Source organism: Carassius gibelio, chromosome A3 (assembly GCF_023724105.1).
Source record: "Carassius gibelio isolate Cgi1373 ecotype wild population from Czech Republic chromosome A3, carGib1.2-hapl.c, whole genome shotgun sequence".
NCBI classification, from domain to species: domain Eukaryota; kingdom Metazoa; phylum Chordata; class Actinopteri; order Cypriniformes; family Cyprinidae; genus Carassius; species Carassius gibelio.
The window spans coordinates 10,299,842-10,321,494 of NC_068373.1; the positions used below are offsets into that span (position 1 = coordinate 10,299,842).

A 21,653-nucleotide genomic window follows, 5' to 3' on the forward strand; every position below is an offset into this window, starting at 1 on the left:
CATGTCCACCTTCCGGCCTGTGTTCTAGAAGAAACCTTGGCATTGTGTTGGTCAAGCCTCTCTCTGTCATTTCTACACTCAAGATCTGGCCTTGAACAAAAGACTAAAGGAAATAATCCCCAAGGACATCAAATCCTGCTCCTAGAGGTTCAACTTTCTGCAGAGTTTAGCTCCAGTCCTCATTATTCAGTGCTTATCTGAACCAAGTAATCAAGGGCTACGACTGAAATTGCTCCCTCTCTGAGTAGCTGCTTCTTTTGAAAAAGTATGGTGTATGTAGTATGAATGTGTGTCATTGCCATTGTCACATGACCTATCAACATCTTGCGTCACTTTTCTGCCATTCACAAATCCTCTCCCGTGGCCTCATGGGATAATAAATTGTCTACTGGATGCACACTTCAGGACCTCGTAGGTCTACTAGTATGACTACTGTGAAACTGGACATACTACTTTTTCACATATGCCTACTGCTTTTTTTTTGCCTAATATACAGTAGGGAAGTATGCAATATCAAATGCAGACAAGATCTTCAGGACTATTGAAGCTAACATTGCCCAAAAATATCCTAACTTGCTCCTAGCAATATTAGCTCTAGTCCTAATTTTTTTTTTTTATCACATTAACCAGGTACACAAGGTTCAGTACTCTTCAAATCGTCTAGACAGATGTGCTGGACTGGGCTGGAGATGCATTTTACAGGAAGGTAGACCTCCAGGAACAGGATTGGACTCCCTTGTTGTAAAACATGTCAGGCTAAGAGTTCAACATTTCTTTGTCTTTCATACATTTCAACATTTCTACTGAGATTTGCATGTGTACGGGTTAGAGCTAAGCAGAATGTGGTTGAGGTATTGGGTCATCTTTTCGCCTACTGTTTTTTGAGTACTGTGAATTTGAATATACTACTCTTATGGCACACTGATTTTTGTATACTATAAAGTAGGGAAGTATTTGGTTTTGGATGCAGCATTGGTCTCCTGGAACAGGGTTTGAAAGACCTCTGATAACTGAGGATCTACTTGATTGTGATGAGGCTTTGACTCAAACTTGGGTTCACACACACACACATACACTAGATTTTGCCTTTCCTTTCCAAATCCACTACAAAACAGTATTCTAAGAATCCAAGTAGGTTGAGAATTAGGATGAAAGTTGTGTTACAACTGATTGCATTATATCTGTAACTTTACTTTTTTTTGGGCTAAACTTTAGGTGCATAGGCCTACAGTACAAAAAGAACACACTGTGATCTTGTGTTTCTTCCACCTGGGTTTACATCCGTTATGATTTCTTTAGGGTGGCTCAAATTAAATATTGTAACGAAATATCAAAACCTCCAACCAATCCAAAAAGTCTGACACCAGCCAATATTTGGCACTCTCCTCGCCATTATCCCTGCCGCTGGTTTTCCCATCATTCTTTGCACCTTCCTGTTCAGCTATGAATCAGTGTCCTCTCTGGTTCAGTTGCAAAGAGCTGGTTCGACTGCAGAAGCAGATGCCAGAATCGATCCAATTTCTCTCTCTTGCATCCCAAATCTTACTTTCTTCTTTACTTTTCAATTCAATTCAAGTTTGTTTGTATAGTGCTTTTTACAATACGAATCGTTACAAAGCAACTTTACAGAAAATTATGTTTCTACAATATTTAGTAGTAGCTTATGGTGGTGACTGTCAGTTTGTGCATGTTTGACAGGATTTTTAGAAAAAAATTAATACAAGACATAGTCAGCTAGACGATGTACATTATTAATATTACTAATTCATAATTTTTATATGATGGAGTCACACTTGTAGCAATATTTGTTAGTTCTGTTGTTGATTCATGGTTAGCATCATCTGAGGTCCTCTGAGGATCAGCATCATCTCTTCTCAAGTGTTCTGGATCCAGACTGGAGCTTGTGTAAATCCTAGCCGTGGCAAAACATAGAAACAAATAGAGACATCATTAGCGTAGCTGCTGTTCCAACTAACTAAAATTAGTTTAACCCAAGCTAATGGATAAAAATGCACATTTGATCAGATGCAACTACACTCACAATTTAAGAGAAACATTATTCGAATGCTTGGTGAAAAAGATGCGTTTTTAATCTAGATTTAAACAGAGAGAGTGTGTCTGAACCCCGAACATTATCAGGAAGGCTATTCCAGAGTTTGGGAGCCAAATGTAAAAAAACTATACCTCCTTTAGTGGACTTTGCTATCCTAGGAACTACCAAAAGTCAAAAGTCGTTTTGTGACCTTAGGGTGCGTGATGGGTTGTAGCGTGGTAGAAGACTAGTTAGATACGCAGGAGCTAAATCATTCAGAGCCTCATAGGTAAGTAATGATAATTTGTAACTGATACGGAACTTAATAGGTAGCCAGTGCAGAGACTGTAGAATTTGGGTAATATGATCATATTTTCTTGACCTGGTAAGGACTCTAGCTGTTGTATTTTGGACTACCTGTAGCTTGTTTATTGATGAAGCAGGACAACCACCTAGAAGTGCATTACAATAGTCCAGTCTAGAGGTCATGAATGCATGAACTAGCTTATCTGCATCAGAAACAGATAACATGTTTCGTAGCTTGGCAATGTTTCTAAGATGGAAGAATGCAGTTTTTGTAACATTGGAAATATGATTTTCAAAAGACAAGTTGCTGTCTAATATGACACCCAGATTTCTGACTTTAGAGGAAATAACAGTACATCTGTCTAGTTGCAAATTGTAATCTACAAGATTCTGTGTAGTGTTTTTTGGTCCAATAATTAATATCTCTGTCTTATCCAAATTTAATTGTAGAAAATTATTTATCATCCAATCTTATACATTTTTAACACACTCTGTTAGCTTAGATAATTGGGAACAGGCACGTGCACAGGTAGGGCTCAACCTGTGCAGAGCACATGCCCTTTTTGCCCTTACTCCGAAGTGCCCTTTTTTTGGTGGTGTTTTTTTTTTTTTTAATCAATGCTATTGGTCACCCTTTACGTCTGTCTGTCTGTTTTACCAAATGAAAGTTCTTAAAACGAGCTTGTGTAAATCTTATTCGATCCTCAAGCTGTCAGTAAGCTGATAACTCCGCCCCCTCTATATACATCGCTCAATCAACTGAAGTTCCACAGCAGCCGCACAGTAGACACCACCTGAGCTGAACAAAGTTTTGCGAAGGGTAAATAAATATCTTGTTGTTTGAATAAGTACTACTAAACACTGTCTATAAAGGCTCATATTTTATTTATTTGATGTCTGACTGACTCACTGACTGAGACATGTGGGATGTCGCCTGAGAGAGGGCTAGCATTTGCCATCTAGTCATAGCCAATACATAGCCAACACTTAAATAGCCTGTGCAGATAGTAGCATTTCATCTTTTATAAAATGCTAATTTGGCCAAATGCATTTTACCACAGGAAATACTGAGCGCTCCGTCTATATAGCTAAAAAAAACTAGTTTGTAACCTAGATGAAAATGTAATGTGATGCCCGCAGCGGCAGGCGCCATCGCCGTTTTAATGACGGACAGAAAAAAAAAATCACATTTGCACACATTCGCTGGTCAAAAACGATATATTGATAAGTAATACAACAACATATAATTTGTTTTTACCATCGGAAAATCATAACAGGTGCGCCCCCGCGCTGTTTCGTACTGGAACTTACACAGCGACGAGTGATCCTCGTCACCTAGATAACTATATTTCTAAGAAATTTCTTCTTTGATTTATGATTGCTGATACACTTAATTTATTAACATTTAGGCTAATCATGTTATGGTATACTCTCTGTATACTCTCTTTATAAAATGTTGTAAAACATGGTTTTACTACAGTAATGTAGTAGTAACTAAAAAAAAAAAAAATTACAGAAGATCACTGAAATCTTTATATTTTATCATACAGAATGTAATTCGTGATTCATTCCAAGGCTTCATTTATTTGATCCAAAATACAGCAAAATCAGTAATATTGTGTAATATTTTTACAATTTTAAATAACTGTTTTCTATTTGAATATTTTAAAATGTAATTTATTTTTGTGATCAAAGCTGAATTTTCAGCATCATTACTCCAGTATACTCTTCAGTGTCACGTGATCCTTCAGAAATGCTTTTCACTGCAACTGTACTTTTCACACTATTTTTATTTATTTTTTCATTGCTGGCTTATTTTAGGGGAAAGTGTAGTGAATAAGAGACCTTCGAGAGACCAACATCCCTGGTCCACCACAGTATCACATTTTTGCCAGATACATGGCTCACAGAAGGTTGCTGTTGTAATTAGGTTTAAAGAAGCCCTTAAAACCCTGTTTATCTATATTATCTAATATTATTATTATGGTTGTTATTAATCGTGAATAAATCTAAAGCTTTTGAGACTATTATTTTGTGTTATTGAATTTGTCATGAAGATGTGACCATTTCTTCCTTTTATGCAGGCTTACTAAATAATCTTGATATAAAAAAAGGGGGGGGGGTGCCCTTTTTCATTTTCAGCACATGCCCCTCAAAAGGTCTGTGCACGGCCCTGATTGGGAAGTTTCATCTGGTCTCATTGAGATATATAGCTGAGTATCATCAGCATAACAGTGGAAGCTAATTCCGTATTTTCTAACAATATTACCAAGGGGCAACATGTATATTGAAAATAGAAGAGGACCTAGTACAGATCCTTGTGGCACTCCATATTTTACTGATGATAAATGAGATGACACCCGATTTAAGTAAACAAAATGGTAGCGATCGGACAGGTAGGATCTAAACCATCTTAGAGCCTGCCCTTGAATACCTGTATAGTTTTGTAATCTATCTATGAGTATGTCATGATCTATGGTGTCGAACGATGCACTAAGATCAAGTAAGACTAGAAATGAGATGCAGCCTTGATCTGATGCAAGAAGCAGGTCATTTGTAATTCTACTTGGTTCCTCTCCCTCACTTATCGTCTTGTCATCCAACAATAACACAACATGCTGGCTTCCTGTGTGTTGGGGGAACAATAGGAGGATAACTTTGATGGCGTGTGCAAATTTGCCGTAGGAGTGCTTTTATGTCAGCCTGTAATCACATGCAGCATATTGAGAAGGGTCTGTGTTCCTGAATCAAAAAACACATTCATTTTTCAGGTAAATTTCTGAATGAAGTAAATCATAAAGGATATCTCTTAAAGAAGGTGTCTTTTAAAAAGTAAGATAAAGCAGTGGTAACGTATAAAATTCACTCTGGCAGCTCATGTGATCTCTACTGCTGACTGTAATAGCTTCCTAGCCTATTTTTACTATTCTTAGCCTAACATTAAGCTCCAAGTGTTCTGAAATTTTAAGGATGATCTAACAATAGCTTAAGCTGTCATTTTTGCCTGACAAAATGGGCTTCTTTCTCAAAATGAGCCACAACCTGGGTAGCAACATCTTGTCAACAGGAAACACTTAACACAATATACTACCACTTTTAAAATAGAGGTTGACCAGAAAATGCATGTTAGGGTGTGCATCCGCTTGGATAAATGAGTACAAAAAAAAAAAAAAATTGGGGTAGCACATCCTGCTGAGTTTGTGATACCTGTCAGGAGGATGTATTACCACAACATACTTTACAGGCTCCTCTTTTCTGATGAATGAGAAAATCTAAAAATAAAATCTATATGGAGATGTATGGAGCTACAAAATATAATCATCAAATGTTCTTAGACAAGAAATCCTTACATTTTCCTGTTCTGCGTCAAAAAGACCACAAACCCATTAAACACCCCCAAATGCATTAAGACCTCCAGTTAAAAGCACAATCTGTAATTTTGGCAGCTGGCTGTGAATGGGTGTAAATCTCACCCCTTGACTTCAGAAAACTCCCGTACACTTCAATGTCTACAATCTCATACTGAATACATGGGGTTCATCTTGAATTATGTTGTCATTTTAAGATTGTCTTTAAAATGAATATAACTGGCTGCCCAATACTGCGACGTTAGGTCAGTTTGATCAGCTGACAGATATAAGACCACACACACTCGCACAGGTCTAAGAGCAGTCCATCTTTGTCATCTCTGAGCAGACAATGGTGGACTTCAATTCACACAGTCTTTCTGATGTGTCAGACATAAACTCTCTCTCTCTCTTCCTCTTACTCTCTCTCTCTGTCTCCCTCAATGCATCCATTTATTCCATTAGACACCGGGCATTCCCTGGGTCATCATTGTGTTGGTCTCCAGGATGTCAATGGCAACAGTCCCATCATCTCACCCACTCTCTGACACCGTGTCTTTTGTCCATGCATCTGACTGAGAGACGAGTGGGCAGAGGAAAGAGTGTGAAATCAGTCACGCAAATGCCACTGAGCACAAGTGCGCCCCCTGTTGGTGGAGCAGAGAGAGCAGGCCTGTGGGCGTATTGTGAATGAAACGGATTGTGAGACAAATCTGCAGGTGGACACAGACTCACACAGTGCCAAAATTCCTCAGCCAATCGCATTTCTTTCTCACTCACTGCCTCTGTTTCTTGTTTCTTTCTATCTCACAAGTGAGATGGAAGCAATAAACAGAAATTGGCAATAAACAATTCATTAATATCAGCTAATTTATTAAGCCAAAGATGAATGAAACTTTACAGTATTTGTTAATATACTATTAACATTTTCAACATTTAAGATCTTTACAAATTGGCGTATTATGAAGTTTCAACGAACAACTATATACCCTGCCATTAAAATGTTTTGGGTCCGAATTGTTTTTTCAAATGTTTTTGAAATAAGTATCTTGTGCTCACCAAGATTCCATTTATTTAATCAAAAATAAAGTAAAAAATATTGAGAAATATTACAAATGAAATCCCTGTTTTCTATTTAATTACATATTTGAAAATGTAATTCATCCATTTATTTATGTAATCCATTTATTAAAAACAAAAATCTTTTGTAACATTACAAATCATTTTACTGTTACTTTTGGTCAATTTAATTCATCTATGCTGAATAAATTAATTAATTTATTTTTTATTATTATTTCAACAGACCCCTAAACTTTTGAATGGTAGTGTATCTAGAAATTAAAACTGCATTAATGAATGCTTTAAAAAAAAAGGTTCATTGTTAGTTTATAACACACAATTTAGCAATAAAGCATTTAGCAGATGCTTTAATCCAAAGAAACTCCACAACTAATTTGTTTAATTGCATAAGAATTCATAATTGAAACATTATAAACCTTACTGTAAAGTGTTACCTTTATTTCATCTAGTCCTCAGTTAAATTGAGCACAAGTGGAGTCCCTTTGAATCCAATACAGATATGTAATCTAAAAAAAAGATCCTCGTAATGTCTAAGAAAAATGGGTTCAGGTTTGCCAAGATACATGGGAAAGTCTGGAATCAAAAATTAACGATTTCTCATTAAATGATCATAAATTATCTGAACCGTTTACTTACACATAGGTTTGTCACTTTACATAGGACAGTACTGGCTCAAATCAGCCAACCTGCTGTCTTCCTCAGGAATCTACAATAATCTTATTAATATCAATTATGTTTCCAGATTTCGAACAACCTCAGCATGTCTAAGATCCCACAGCAGCTTTGGCTCTCTCTTTATCTTCATTTCTTTCTCTCTTGAACAGAGGAAACTGCAATACAATGATAACGGCTGTGAACACAATAGACCCTAGGAGCACATTCACACCGGCAGGCCAAGTTTAGCTCAGAAAGGTCAGACCTCTAGATTTCATTATTCTCAACATCATCCTTTAGCGAGCTGCAGTCGACTAAAAAGAGTGGAGCTTGTCTTTTTTAGGACAAGGAGGAAAGCTTACATGACGTGAGCAGTTTGTGGCCTGGGAGAACTGCAATGTATTCCAACAATCCCAGGGGTTTGTTCTCAGACTGAATGTCTTGAGGGTGAATCATCACAGGATTAACTTAAAAATGCATCCTATTTTAATGCTGCATGTTGCTACTGTATGTTTCCAAAAGGCCCAAAAAGCACTAACCTAAAGGATTTTTGGCCCCTTTTTTTTTCAAAAAAGTGTACCTGACTTAACCCTAATCACACCAACTGTGTAGACAGAACACAAAGGTCAAATTTTTTAAGCCGATGTCCCACTAGCAGGTTTTGAAATGCCATCATGGTTACATAATGGAATAGCTCCTTATTATAATATCCACCTTGCTTGAGATTTCCAGTAACTGTTCCTTAAGGCATCTGGTCTGGGGAAAAGGTCACAGTATTCAAGAAAAAGGTCTCAACCACAGCGTGGCATCTTGCAAAGGTTATGAGAGAACGGATGAACATTCATTTGGACTGTTTTTGGAGTCGCGTAACCTGGTACAGGTTTAACAAATTACTCAAATGAACAGTTTTGGATTCTAACCAATAGAAAGTTCTCATTAAGTAACCTTTTTAATCAATGTGGGTATTATTTTATAGAGTAAATCCATTTACAACGCAACCATCTGTCGTGTGCAATGTGTGGAGCTTAAAGTATTTTTACATGATTAAAAGAAAGGCATCAAATGGCAACATCTTCATACCAGTACATGCACACCTGTTGATAGTAACACAACCACATTCTCAATAACAGGACAGTACAAAATGTAAAACTTCTGTGAACTGTTCCATTTTCCCAGAGAGTGAGATGTGCTCATTCAAAGCCCCTAAGATCCATGTGAGACCACCACCATGCCGCACATCAAACATCAACGCAAAGAGCCTGAGGCCCAGATGTTTCAAAGCACACATGCACCCTGTGTCTACCACTAAACAAGAGCCCAGAGGACTTTGATCAACCACATGACTGCTTCACCCAAGCCAGAGAAGCATGGATCTTTAGATGTTAAAAAAGGAATATCTTTTTCAGATACTCCCATATTCTGGTTAATTATTGTTTATCGCGCCAACAACACCAGAAAAAGCAGAAAGAGACTCTTGTTTGAGCTGAGTTTGAACTGAATCTTTCAACTCTCCTCTGAAGTCCAAAAGTGATGATAAAAGCTTGTTGTGTCCTGTTAATAGCCCTATAACGGCACATCCATCCAGCTTCACACTGGGAGATATGACACAAGCCAACAGTCAACAGTGGCATGTGCCAGTCTCATCTGCGTGTGAGGGAACAGAAAGGATCTTTATCAGTGACAGAGGTCATACATGCCTATATGTGATTATCTTTACCCATACGCCAATGATCATAATTATAATGTCATTCTGTGCATTTCATCCTAACTCTCTTTTCACCCACTCCACAAAAATCCACTCATTTCACATGAAGTAACTGTATTTGAGAACACTTCATTTGAGTTGACAAGATGAGATGACAAGAACGAGACAAATGAGGCTTGAGAATGAGACAAGATGACTTGACTTCAGGTGATCTGAGTGGACTTGAGTTGATTTGACAATATGATATGACTTCAGGTGAGATCGTTTTAGTTGACTTGGGCTGCAGATGTACATCGCTCAGTTGAGGTGAGCTGGGCACAGCTAAACAGAAGTTCAAATCTGCTGAGCTGAGAAACTCAACTGAAGTCCTCAGGGAGGAGAGGTATTGTGTTAGACTGGGAAGTGGGCATTTTTTTATGGGTCAAGTAGCGGCACAAGCTTTGGGGCCTAGAGAAAGGAGAGGAAAAAAACACAAGAAAATTTAGTGGAGAGGGTGAAGACAGAGAGGAATGAATAATGCACTCTAGGAATGAAACAAAACCTGAAAATGGTAGCATGTTAGCAGTCCCAGATCCATCAATTTAGGTTTTTAATGTGTTTTTAATTAAATGCGTGAAATTAGGTCAAGACATTTTTGCTTTATATTCTATGACATAAACTACATCAGCAATACACAACTCGGCTTTATCAGGGACTTTATTTATCAGGCTTTATTTGTCAGGGACATTAAACACCACACCAAACAAGAAAACTCATCTAGTCCTATTTTACAGCCCAATATTTATACTCACAATTACACCAAGTCTAACTCAAACTTTTCAACTTGTGGATTTTATATAAGCATTAAAAGAGTTGTCAAAGTTTAGTGGAGTCAGATGAGAGTGGTGTAGTTCATTTGTAGCCTACTGGCGATTGTATTAAGGCTTCCAAATTAATAAAACGTGTTCATTTGTGAGTATTGTTATGATGTAAAAAAAAAAAACATGTAAGATTCACCAAATTTTGTTTGGTCACAGAGCGTATTTTCTGGAGTAATCCAAAAACCGATGCAATCTCCTATTGGGTTTTTGTCATGCTAACTTTTAGATCGGCCTACAAAATGATGCCATCCCAGCAGCACGCTATAGTGCAACATGTACAGAGTGATATCACACAGATACAGAGGATCAAACAGAGACATTTAATGATCTCTGATAAAAATCATTTTGTTGCAGATGAGAGCAACACTCTCCTCTCCTCAAATAAACCTTGTGCACGCTCACAAACGTCCCAAAGTGTGTCGTCTGTGTGGGGGTCCGGTGGCATATAATTATATAATTAAGTCTTGTCTGATTGTTGTCTATAAGAGGGCAAATGGGCCATTTGAATGTGTATCTCAGCAATTAGGGACTTTTCAGAGTGTAGGAATGTGGTGCGCTTGGCATTTTTGAGTGAAAGGGCAGCTCTCTGCTTGAGAGTGCCAGCGCTGCGGGATGAGATCATGACTGGAGATGCCCACTCGCTGGAAACAGCGGCTCGACTTCTGCCCCCTTACTCCCTCTTTCCCAACAGCTGGGGGAATTCCAGACCTGTTAGTTTATGGATCGAGGGGATTAAGGTTTTTAGGCCTAAATCAGATTTTATGCCTCTGTTGTGCTCGCGTCCTCATAGCTGGAACATTTTAAACTCCACGAACCGACTCGCTTTCTTTCTTCTGCACGCTTGCTTTCTCTCCCGAGGCAGGATTTGGCTGTTTTCTGATAAGCCGTGTGTGTATGAGGTGGCAGGCCGGCCGTTTGCTTTGCAGATAGTACGGTAGTGCTATTGTTGCCCAGCAGGAGCTGTGCAAGGGATAAGAATAATCTGGAATAATGCAGGCGTGAAAGGAGATTACGGTTGAGGTGAAAGGCCCGGTGGAGCTGAGGCCTGCTGCACTTTTAAAACAAAGATAGAAGAAACGCACGCTTGATACAGACACAAGGTGGCATTACATAAGAGCCAGCCAGACTTGATGCACTTTAGCCAAACACACGCTTTCCACATATCTAACACCAGAGCCCTTTGACTTTACTTCTGTTATTAAATAGCTGTTCAAGTCTGTTAAAAGGTCACATATGCCATGTGTGAATTTCATGGTGGATAAGGATGGCTAGAGGGGTAAAGGAGCGCTCGCAATAGTCTTTGAGTTTAACTTCTTATCTATTGTCTTTTCAACATTTAGATTTGCTTCACCAAACTTGAATTATTAGTACCAAAAAGATAGATAGATAGATAGATAGATAGATAGATAGATAGATAGATAGATAGATAGATAGATAGATAGATAGATAGATAGATAGATAGATAGATAGATAGATATAGAGTATGTCAGTGTTTAGATGACAGCATTACTACATTTGACCCTGTTCCCTAAAAAAAATACCAAAACCAAAATAAAAAGATATCCAAAGAAGGATGCTCAGATTTGAGAAAAACACTGATCATGAAAGGATTTTAAAATAGAAAATAAAAAGAAACAGATTCTCAGGACAACGTGCCTTTAAGTTCCCTTCATTTGCCCCCTCATGTCCCTCTCTCTCTCTCTTTTGTTGTTTTTTCCCCTCCAATTGAGAGCAATGTGTATGTGAAAGAATGTCATCTTGAGACACACAGACTGCTCTCTACTGCCGTTTCCCATCTGAAAATCATGTCCGACTGTGTTGTGTCCAAATTCACAGGCTTACTGGACTGATTTGCTGAATGGCACAAGCTGGGCAGTTGTCATATGTAAGTCTATGAGTAAGAAGTACTTCTCATTTTCACATTTAAACTAAATTACTTAAACATTATTTTAATGTGGCTTTATAAAGACGTTCTAAATCAAAATTTACATTTACCTGCGAGATGAACTTTTTTTTGCACACAAGTCAAGCCAATAAGATAACCTCCGACCCAGTGCTCCCTCTAGTGTTCGTTTCACGTAAAAGCACTTTCATTAGGCGTTTCTGTCACGCTTAATTGCTTTGTAGAAATTTTTTTGTTTATTACTTTTGCAAATTGCAAATTGAATTAGGTGTAGTACTTCTGAAAAGAAGTATAATAAACATAAATAAAGAAAAATTAAAAAGAGAGCGCTGCAGTGACGGCTTCAATGATGGCGTATTTACTCTGAATGAATAATGAAAGCATATAACAGAAGCTCAGCACATTACAGTCTCAACACATGAATTACTCTTTCCCAGTAATGACTGAATGTAAACATGAGTGATTTCAAACACTTTCCATTACAATAAAAAAAATAAGAAAATACAATCAACAGGTTATTTCACAAACTCTATACAGTTCACCTGCTCATAGTCTCAAAAAAAGGCATGTGTCAACTGATATTCAGAATGCACACATCAGGGGCGTGCGATGACGTCATGACGCAGGTATGCCAAGCGAAAATAATTCAATAAATGCGAATGACACCTTTTAAGCTCAAATAAGAATTTAAACACTTTTTAGCAAATAATAAAAATAACAATTTTATCAAATTGATTCAAAGAAAAATGCACCACATAAACATAACTTGTATTCAATATATCACATAAGCATTTGTATATATGCAATCTCTTGCTACAAACAAACCTCAGACGTTCAGCTGAGGAGAGTTATTCCATTTGTAAATGTGAGTCATGTGTACAGTAGACCTAAATGTAGACCTGTCCCTTTTTAACATTGTGCTGATTGTCTTTTGTCTTCCGGTTTGTATTTCCACAGCATAAGGTAAGGTCGTACAAATTTATGAATGAACCGTTGGTTTTAAAAGCATCCTGGACTCATGACAATTCACTTCAAACTTTAGAATGCACGTGATAACTTTCGTTAACTCCACAAGAAGTAAATCCAGGTGTGTTTAATTAGAGTTGAATCTAAACTCTGCAGGGCTCTGGCCCTCCAGGAATTGAAGCTACATCTACATTAATCCAGATGCATTTGAAAACTGTGTTTTCATTTTAAAACGCTCTCTGTCCACACTAGCATTTTTTGTTTTGCATACCTTGTCTCATCCAGACTGAAACATAAGAAAATGTTAAATTTGCTTCAAAAAAAGGTCACTGCAGATGATACACACAGAACAAATAGGATAAGATTTTATGCAGTTCTTCTGACAGGATTTTTTTTTTTTTATGAAAAGAACCCATCATTCACTGACGTGTCCAGGTCGCACACACTCACAATTGTCTGTCTGATCTAAAATGCAACTGCTCTCATGTTTTGTCTCATGAGTAAATTTGCTTCCACCTTTGCAGGACTGTGATATGAAGAGTGTACATCTATAGCAATAGTGAGAAACTGCATAGCACATAGCATGCACAATACCAGTATAAACATGGATATCTATTGGTATAATATGCGCCACATAACCAAAATTGCGTCATCGCTTTCAAAAGCATCCATTTTCAAAAAGCTCAGTTTTCCTTGACTAAAAACACAGTTTCAGTGTGGACGGAAGGCCAAAACGGAGAGAAAAAGATGCGTTTTCAGACGTAAACGTATTAGTGTGGACTCCCCTGCTATAGACACATTTCTAAAGATGGTTGCACACTTGTTTCTCTGGAACAACCACCTCAATCACATAGCAATACACTAAAATGAATCAGAAAAGGCGTCAATCTGTCAAAATGATTCACAATTCTTAGCAGCAAGTTACGTTAGGGCTGGTGATGCAAACATCTAGCAAAACTGAAGGCCTACTACATTCAAATTACTGAATGTTAAAGACCAATTATACCATCGTATTTATTTACTTTAACGTTCACTTTGTAGACTGTTACTCGGCAATTGTTAAGTCAAATTTATTAATAATCATAAGTTTTTTTTTTTTATAATAGTCAGATAAAATTAAATATTTATAACTTAACATATTTCATTACACTATGCAAACAAAGTTTTTAACACTACAAATCAGACCAAAGCGATCCAGGCTGAGGTATAGTTGTTTGTTCATGAAAATATTCTGCTGGAAAACTAAACTGATAAAACATCTTTTTAATTATAAATTACAATTTAACATTGTGAAAACGTCATTTTAACACCATGCTCTTGAATTCAGGCTAGCATTTCAGCAACATACCATTTATATGGTAAAATGTGGATTTTAACAGTGGTTTATCTTATGTGTGTTTTTGTGCATTTAGCTGAGTTGTGCAGGTTATAGGTCATTTTGTCCACACTAAATGGCGAGTTCGTTCAACTTGTATGTATCTGTCCGAGTACCACACAGCCACAACTTGCCAGCTGCTCCTCAGTGAATCTCCTGTATCGTCCACACGCAATAATCATCACGGGCACTTTTCCTTTCCTTGCACTGTACGGTGAGCTTGTGGCAGTCAATGTGCCTGAACTCTGCTGCAAAAATCGCAAAGAGTGCAAAAAAACACATGACTAGAATCCACTCACATACGGCAGCTTCAGAGCGAAACCCTGTGGTATAGAGAACAAAAACTGAGAAGACAGAAGGTTAAGGACAACAAAATTACCACATAATAATAGGAAGTGAAAATGCATTAACGTCATATAACTCATATCCGTTATTATGAAATTGTATCATCTCTTGGAGCTGAAGGATACTGCAGATGACCAAAAAAGTACACTGGCAACAGAGGATGATGCGCACTGACACCACCCACTTGCGATGTGAGAGCGGTCTGTAGTACGAAAGCCACACCTGGACCCAGAAATAAGCCAATCCCAGGAAGAAGGTTAAGAGCACTCCGAGCAGATGAGCCCCCATCACTATGGATTGCTAATAATACAAAAGCAACCAAAATTAGGAACATCACGATTTGCAAGTAAACAAGTCACTTCCATTTGTTTGTAGTCTATATACTGTACCTGGAAGTTTCCTATAATAGAAATCCCAATGCTAGAGATGAAGCCAAGCACAAAACTGGCTGTGTTTAAACGGGACCCAGAACCCAAATCACGGACCTGCTGAAATCGAATTGTGACAATCCACATAGCTACGGAAAGAGGTACAGTACAGGGGACCGAGTTAAGATATTAAGTGAAAGTGACATGACATACAGCCAAGTATGGTGACCCATACTTGGAATTTGTGCTCTGTATTTAACACATACAGCAGTGAACACACACACACACACACACACACACCCGGAGCAGTGGGCAGCCATTTCTTTATGCTGCAGCACCCGGGGAGCAGTTGGGGGTTTGGTGCCTTGCTCAAGGGCACCTCAGTCGTGGTATTGAGGGTGTTGAGAGCGCTGTACATTCACTCACCCCACCTACAATTCCTGCCGGCCTGAGACTCAAACTCACAACCTTTGGATTACAAATCCGAATCTCTAACCATTAGGACACGACTTCCCCTTGACTTCAGACTTAAGATAAGAGGACTCACCCAACACACTGCATATGTTGCAGATCTGAGAAAACAGGCAGCTCTGGGGGTTGTATGAGCCACATGTGCTGGAGGAAACAATATTCATGGACTTTCAATGTCATGTTTTCAAATTCACATCCATTTATGCATTTCTGGCTCTGGAATGTCTTAAAACACACTGGTGCTTTTGTTAAAATCATGAGTAAACACTTCTTGAGGAAGCTTAGATCCACTGATATCAGCAAGCTTTTAGTTAAACAATTTTAATCAGGGGATTTTAGATAGTGTCCAATTATGATGTGCTCTGTTGGGAGGCATCTAGGGATGTGAATCTCTGGATAGAAAGTTATTTTTATTTTTTTTTAATTGAGAACAATTCATTCTGTATAAAAATGAGATTCAGTTTGATTCAGTTTTGGTTCATGATTATGGATAGGACAGAATTATGTAATGCATAAATACCTGATGAAAGGGAATTCTTCCTTTATATTAACAGTGTTATTGAACACTGCTATGGCAAACCTGCACACAAACAAATGCAGAAAGAGTTAACTAAATAAAAACCAAATAATATATGAAAAAGAGTAAGAGAAACGTGAAGTAATACTCACACAGCCCACATCCCAATAATCCCAATCACTGCCATTGTGACAGGAAGTAATGCCCACGCCCACATGATGGACCAATCAGATCACCTGCAGAAAGACCTAGTGTCTCTTTACATATAAACGCACATTTATTAACATGTATAAATTTGGCTGTTACCTAACAAACATGTCAGTGACCGAACATTACCCTATAAAGTCTTCACAGGATATTCAACTATCTTAAGTGAGTCAGTTTGAAATGTAATAAGGCATAGAAAAGTGTCAAGACACAGAGCTTAAGACATATAAAAATTAATAATAATTAATACTTCAATAAACACTTTTTAGATTTTTTTAAATTACATATTGTATACATTTATTTATGAAGCAATAGTATATTATGCATTATAAATAGGGAACCTAAATGAATCAGAACTCAAGTCTAGATAAACAGAGTTAGCATGTATCTGCTCAGATTTTTACAACCCCACCAACATAAGTAATCATAGACCCATTGTGTTTGAGGGAGTGTCTCATTTTTCTCCACACACCTGTCCTGGTTGTAACTGCAAGGAGTGAAATTATTCACTTATGAAATTAACTCCTCATAAAGCCAAAACTCTCGCAATGAAAAAGGCCATGGCACAAAACACTGCGCTTTGATCTCTTAGTCTTTGAGCGATTAGTAAATTGGCCTCTTTTTCATTTTCAGTAGTCACTTGTCTTATAAGAAAGGTTGTAACTTTTGTAGAATTGTGTTCTGCTGGGGGGGGGGGGGGGGGGGGGATGCCCACACACTCTATACTATGCATTTCCCTGAGATCAGGTATGCATCCTTTACTCTTAGATTTATCTTTGCGAATTTGATGTCTTTTATTGATTTGATATCTTTGAATTGACTATGTAACTGGCATAATACATATTTACCTGACAGTTAATAAATTGTTACATTTGACTCATTATTCTGATCTCTTCTGAAACCTTTTTTCAAGCAGATTAATGTGGTAGTGGTATTTCCGCAAATGTGCATTCAGGACAGATCATACTGAAGCGCATCAATGGATGTATCATGCGGACACCATTAGGGATCTTCTGATTTCTGACTGTCACTGGCTTAACACGATGTAGCTCTCATGGTTAGAGAAAAATGCAGTTTTTATTATGAGCATGTAGGGTGTAGCTCAAGGTTTTATAACCACTCTGCATCCTCTGAGTAAGTTCAGAACTGATGAGTTTGTGTCCGTGGGTTCACTACTGGCCGAGTGCAATTCCTTTGACCTTCGACCAGGGTTTCTTACAATGGTGTTGAAAATCAGCATGTATCTTATTCTTTAATAAAGATTCTTACTTTTCTGTCTTTTAAAACCAAATTCCCTTTCAGTGTTCTACAAGCTGTACATCTGCCAGTTTTCCTTCAGATTGGTATGCAGATATTGAGACTACGGTTTACTGCTTCACTGGGAAATAATATTACTGTCCATTTCCCATGTATTATTTTCTCAGGCCAGCAGAATAGAATGACACTATTCATTCCATTACTCTTGTGGAAATGTTCATACCACTTAAGGACAGATGTTTTAAATCCTGTAAAACTGTTTTCATGATAGTTATTATAAAATCATTTAAATTCAGCACACAAATGCAAAGGGTTTTTGACTAAGACTAGACACCAAAGGGGAAGAAACTACACAAATGAGCAGGGGGTTTCAACCTGTGGGGCCTAGCACCTGTCAAGGTGTTTTTGGGCATTTCGCGAATGAAATTAGACAAACTTGAGGGGGCATTTCCTAAAAAAAAACGGTCCAGATAGATAAATCCTTGAAAACTGCTAGACTTTACTAGGTTTGACTGTTAAAATTTTTATTATGTTCTACAGTATGAACTCAACAGGAGGCTTCCTTGAGTTGTGTGTGAAAAGAGCGACACAGAAGGTAACGCTGAGCACGCTTGTTGTTGTTATTTATTAAAAAAATTTAGATTGTCGGATTATAATTCAGTATGTTTCAATGAATGACAAAGTTTTGAGTGTCATGGTGTGTGCATGATCGAGTGTAAAATACCTGCTAATTATGTTGCTTTTTCCTATCACTAAAATTGGCCACTTTTTTCCATTTAAATTGGATTATCGTTGTTTCAAGTGTATCGGTTAATTTCTTGATTAACGTTTTGACTGTCTGCTTTGATATTTTATTAATGTTCAGTAGCCTAATTCTCTTCAATTTAGGCTATTGGACATGGTGTCATTACCCAAACTCTCGAGTCTGGCCTACAGTGTCGCAAGTTAAGAGCTCAGCCGCAAGTCCAGCAAATGGCAGACTCACCTGACTCTAGAGTGACACCATGTGAGCCTCCATTCATGAACAAAAGAGGTACGGATGTTTGTTTACATGTCTCACTACGAGAGCTATTCATCTCAAAGTCACACACAACCTAGATACTGGTTCCTTTGTCAAATCATTCCAGCAAATCATTGCTAGGAGAGGTCCATCATCTGAAATACGGTCAGATAACGGGAAACAATATGCCATGGTTAGGATTAGAGGTTAGAGGTTTTCTGTTAATGATGACTGCGTGGATGGCTCAGAGGAATAAGTGCGGACCTCAGTGCCAGTGCCCCACCAACGGAAATTGAAAAACACAATATCCTCCACTCAATTTAATGAATAAAAAATCGACTGCAGCTTTCAGACAAGACTTTCTTCTTGTTTTAAAAGTTAATATGAGTTGGTTTCTTTTGAGTTATTTTAATGACAAATGTCCAGATCGAATATTGCCTATGTGAGAGCGTGTCAAATGCACTATCGCTAATATTTCTGCTTGCAGGTAGATTCCCATTCATTCACTCTCACAGAAATCAGACAATATGCGTGTGCTCAAAAATTATATTCTTTCCCGAGTTTAATAAGTGCAACCTGGAGTGTGGGCATCCACTGGCAAAAACATACATAAAAACCTGGGGCATTTGCCAACTAAACATGTATGTACATAAATAAAAGTAGTAGTCTTAAAGTGTCCCTATTATGCCATTTTTAGGGTTGCTAATATTGTTTTTTGTGTCTTCTTAAACAGGTTTACATGCATGCTAGGTCAAAAAAACATGTTAGTTTTCTCGGAAAATAGATTTAATTTGAATTAATTTCTAAATGATTGAACGACTCGTGTGAAGCAGTTCAAAGAATCAGTCACATGATACATTGCATGAAAGGTAATAATCAAAAAGGCAAAATAGGGGCACTTTAATGTATCTGCTTCACACGTCAACAATATATTACGAAAATAAAAAAGCAGATTGTTTTTTTGTGATCAGATCAACTGGTAAACTCCTGAAAAGTTTGAGGATCCAGTTAGCAAATGCATTCGAACAGTACCTTTGAATGCATTCAAAATAATGCAGAGAAAAAAAACATGGGCGATTTCATCAGAGATAATAGTGCTTACGTACAGACATCAGTAGAAAAAAATACATATAATAATAATTCAACAATTTATTTGGCTTTAAAGCAACAGTGTTTTATATGCTTGCTGGCTAAAGGTGTTTTAGATAGATACAGGCTCTTTTTTTAAGTGCCATATCTGTCACACGTGCTTAGCAACTCACAGTTATTTGTTGTAGCCTACCATAAATGTAACAAAAGTTTTTTAAAAAGTTCATGTAATGACCTCTCTCTCTCTCTCTCTCTCTCTCAAAAAGAGTAGTTTGCATTACTTGATACAGCTGTTGGAAATAATCATCTTACCTCGCTCTGATGCTTCGCTCTCTGCTTCTGTGAACAGTAAACCCTGCCTACTTTGAATTGACTGGCCAAAAGTGCCTAATATGTGCAGTGGTCGTAGCGGTCTTAGACTAGCGGATGTTAATTCTCACACTTTAAAGCGTCATAAACCAACCCCCTTGCTGCAGCAGTGTTTTTTCACACCTCCGATATGAAGAGGGTTCCAAAAAGGGACGTGGTCAACTGTGAAAAGATGGGAGGGTAGAGTCTGTAAAGAGGGCGTTTCACTGCATAAAGACAGCTAATTTGCATACCAGCAGACAGCAGGTGACAGGGGCGTAAATTTTGTCTAACATTTGGGAGGGACAATAAACAAAATTTCTCAAGAGCAATTTTTGAAAGGGACACAGATAATCCAGCAAAAAATGTACTTGTAAGTATACTTATACACAGAGGAAAGCCGTACTACTATTAGTGCAGCAAGAGACTGTGCCACATTAGACAACTTCAAGCTGACAGTGCTCTGTGTCCGTTGTAGACATTACTATCGGTCACAGTAAAGTGAAAGTGAAAGTGATGTGACATATAGCCAAGTATGGTGACCCATACTTGGAATTCATGCTCTGCATTTAACCCATCCAAAGTGCACACACACACACCCGGAGCAGTGGGCAGCCATTTATGCTACGGCGCCCAGGGAGCAGTTGGGGGTTTGGTGCCTTGCTCAAAAGTCAGTTGAGAGCGCTGTACAGTCACTTTCCCCAACTACAATCCCTACCGACACGAGACTCAAACTCACAACCTTTGGATTACGAGTCAGAATCTCTAACCATTAGGCCACGACTTCCCAGTAGTGTTGCCAAGTCCAAGTCTGCGGTTTTCCAGTGGAATTGGGCTACTTTTTCATGTCTTTGCCGCGGGTGGAATCGACAGCAATAATGTTATTTTAGCATCCGGAATTCAATTTTTACTGGGGACCCCTCTCCAAAACACGGTTAGTTTGGGCTAGTTTTGTTGTGAACACCTGGCAACCCTTTCCATCAGGCAGCTAACATTATTATTACTAACATAGCGGATTAATCAAAAATTACATTGGCATCATGTATTAAAGATAAAATAATCACTTCATCCAATGTTTAAGTGAATAAAACTGCGATTGGCAGGCCAACTGACTAGAGTTCCTCAAGTATTGCCGTCTCTCTCACCAGACTTGTCTCTGTGTGTGTGTGTGTGTAGGTGATGTAAAAGAGCAAAGCAGGCATTTGGACCAAAGCACCGTGAGGCAAGTTCAAGTTCAAGTTTCAAGTTTATTTATTTGTATAGCGCTTTTTACAATACAAATCGTTACAAAGCAACTTTACAGAAAATTACGTTTCTACAATATTTAGTAGTAGCTTATGGTGGTGACTGTCAGTTTGTGTACGTATGACAGGATTTTTCAGAAAAATTAATACAAGACGTAGTCAGCCAGACGATGAACATTTAACAGCAATTATTATATGATGCAGTCACACTTGTAGCAATATTTGTTAGTTCTGTTTATTGATTCAGGGTCAGCATCATCAAAGGTCCTTTTAGGGGTCAGCATCATCTCTTCTCAGGTGTTCTAGATCCAGACTGGAGCTTGAGTAAATCCTAGCCGTGGAAAAACATAGAAACAAATAGAGACATCATTAGCATAGCTGCTGTTCCAACAAAGTAAAATTAATTAGTTTAACCCAAGCTAAAGAATACGAATGCACATTTGATCAGATGCAACTACACCCACAATTTAAGAGATACATTATTCGAATGCTTGGTGAAAAAGATGCGTTTTTAATCTAGATTTAAACAGAGAGAGTGTGTCTGAACCCCAAACATTATCAGGAAGCCTATTCCAGAGT

At 37.9% G+C, this 21,653-nt stretch overlaps 1 protein-coding gene across 1 annotated transcript; it reads right to left on the reverse strand.

Moving 5' to 3' along the window:
• Positions 1-12,152: 12,152 nt before the first annotated feature.
• Positions 12,153-19,874, reverse strand: LOC127946222 (modulator of macroautophagy TMEM150B). Its single transcript, XM_052542646.1, has 7 exons — positions 19,795-19,874; positions 16,082-16,165; positions 15,933-15,992; positions 15,489-15,556; positions 14,963-15,090; positions 14,699-14,873; positions 12,153-14,572 (listed from the first exon to the last, which is right to left on the reverse strand). Exons 2-7 carry the CDS (start codon positions 16,144-16,146, stop codon positions 14,373-14,375), a joined length of 696 nt encoding a protein of 231 aa, XP_052398606.1. The 5' UTR covers positions 16,147-16,165; positions 19,795-19,874; the 3' UTR covers positions 12,153-14,372.
• Positions 19,875-21,653: the final 1,779 nt, after the last annotated feature.

What these genes read in the sequence shown, in the direction of transcription:
- LOC127946222 (XM_052542646.1), bottom strand. Translation starts at nt 16,146, where the DNA reads ATGTGGGCGTGGGCATTACTTCCTGTCACAATGGCAGTGATTGGGATT. An exon ending in CAACATATGCAGTGTGTTGG is followed by an intron (nt 15,091 to 15,488) that starts GTGAGTCCTCTT and finishes CTCTTTCCGTAG; the next exon opens with CTATGTGGATTGTCACAATT. An exon ending in TACTTTTTTGGTCATCTGCA is followed by an intron (nt 14,573 to 14,698) that starts GTATCCTTCAGC and finishes CTGTCTTCTCAG; the next exon opens with TTTTTGTTCTCTATACCACA.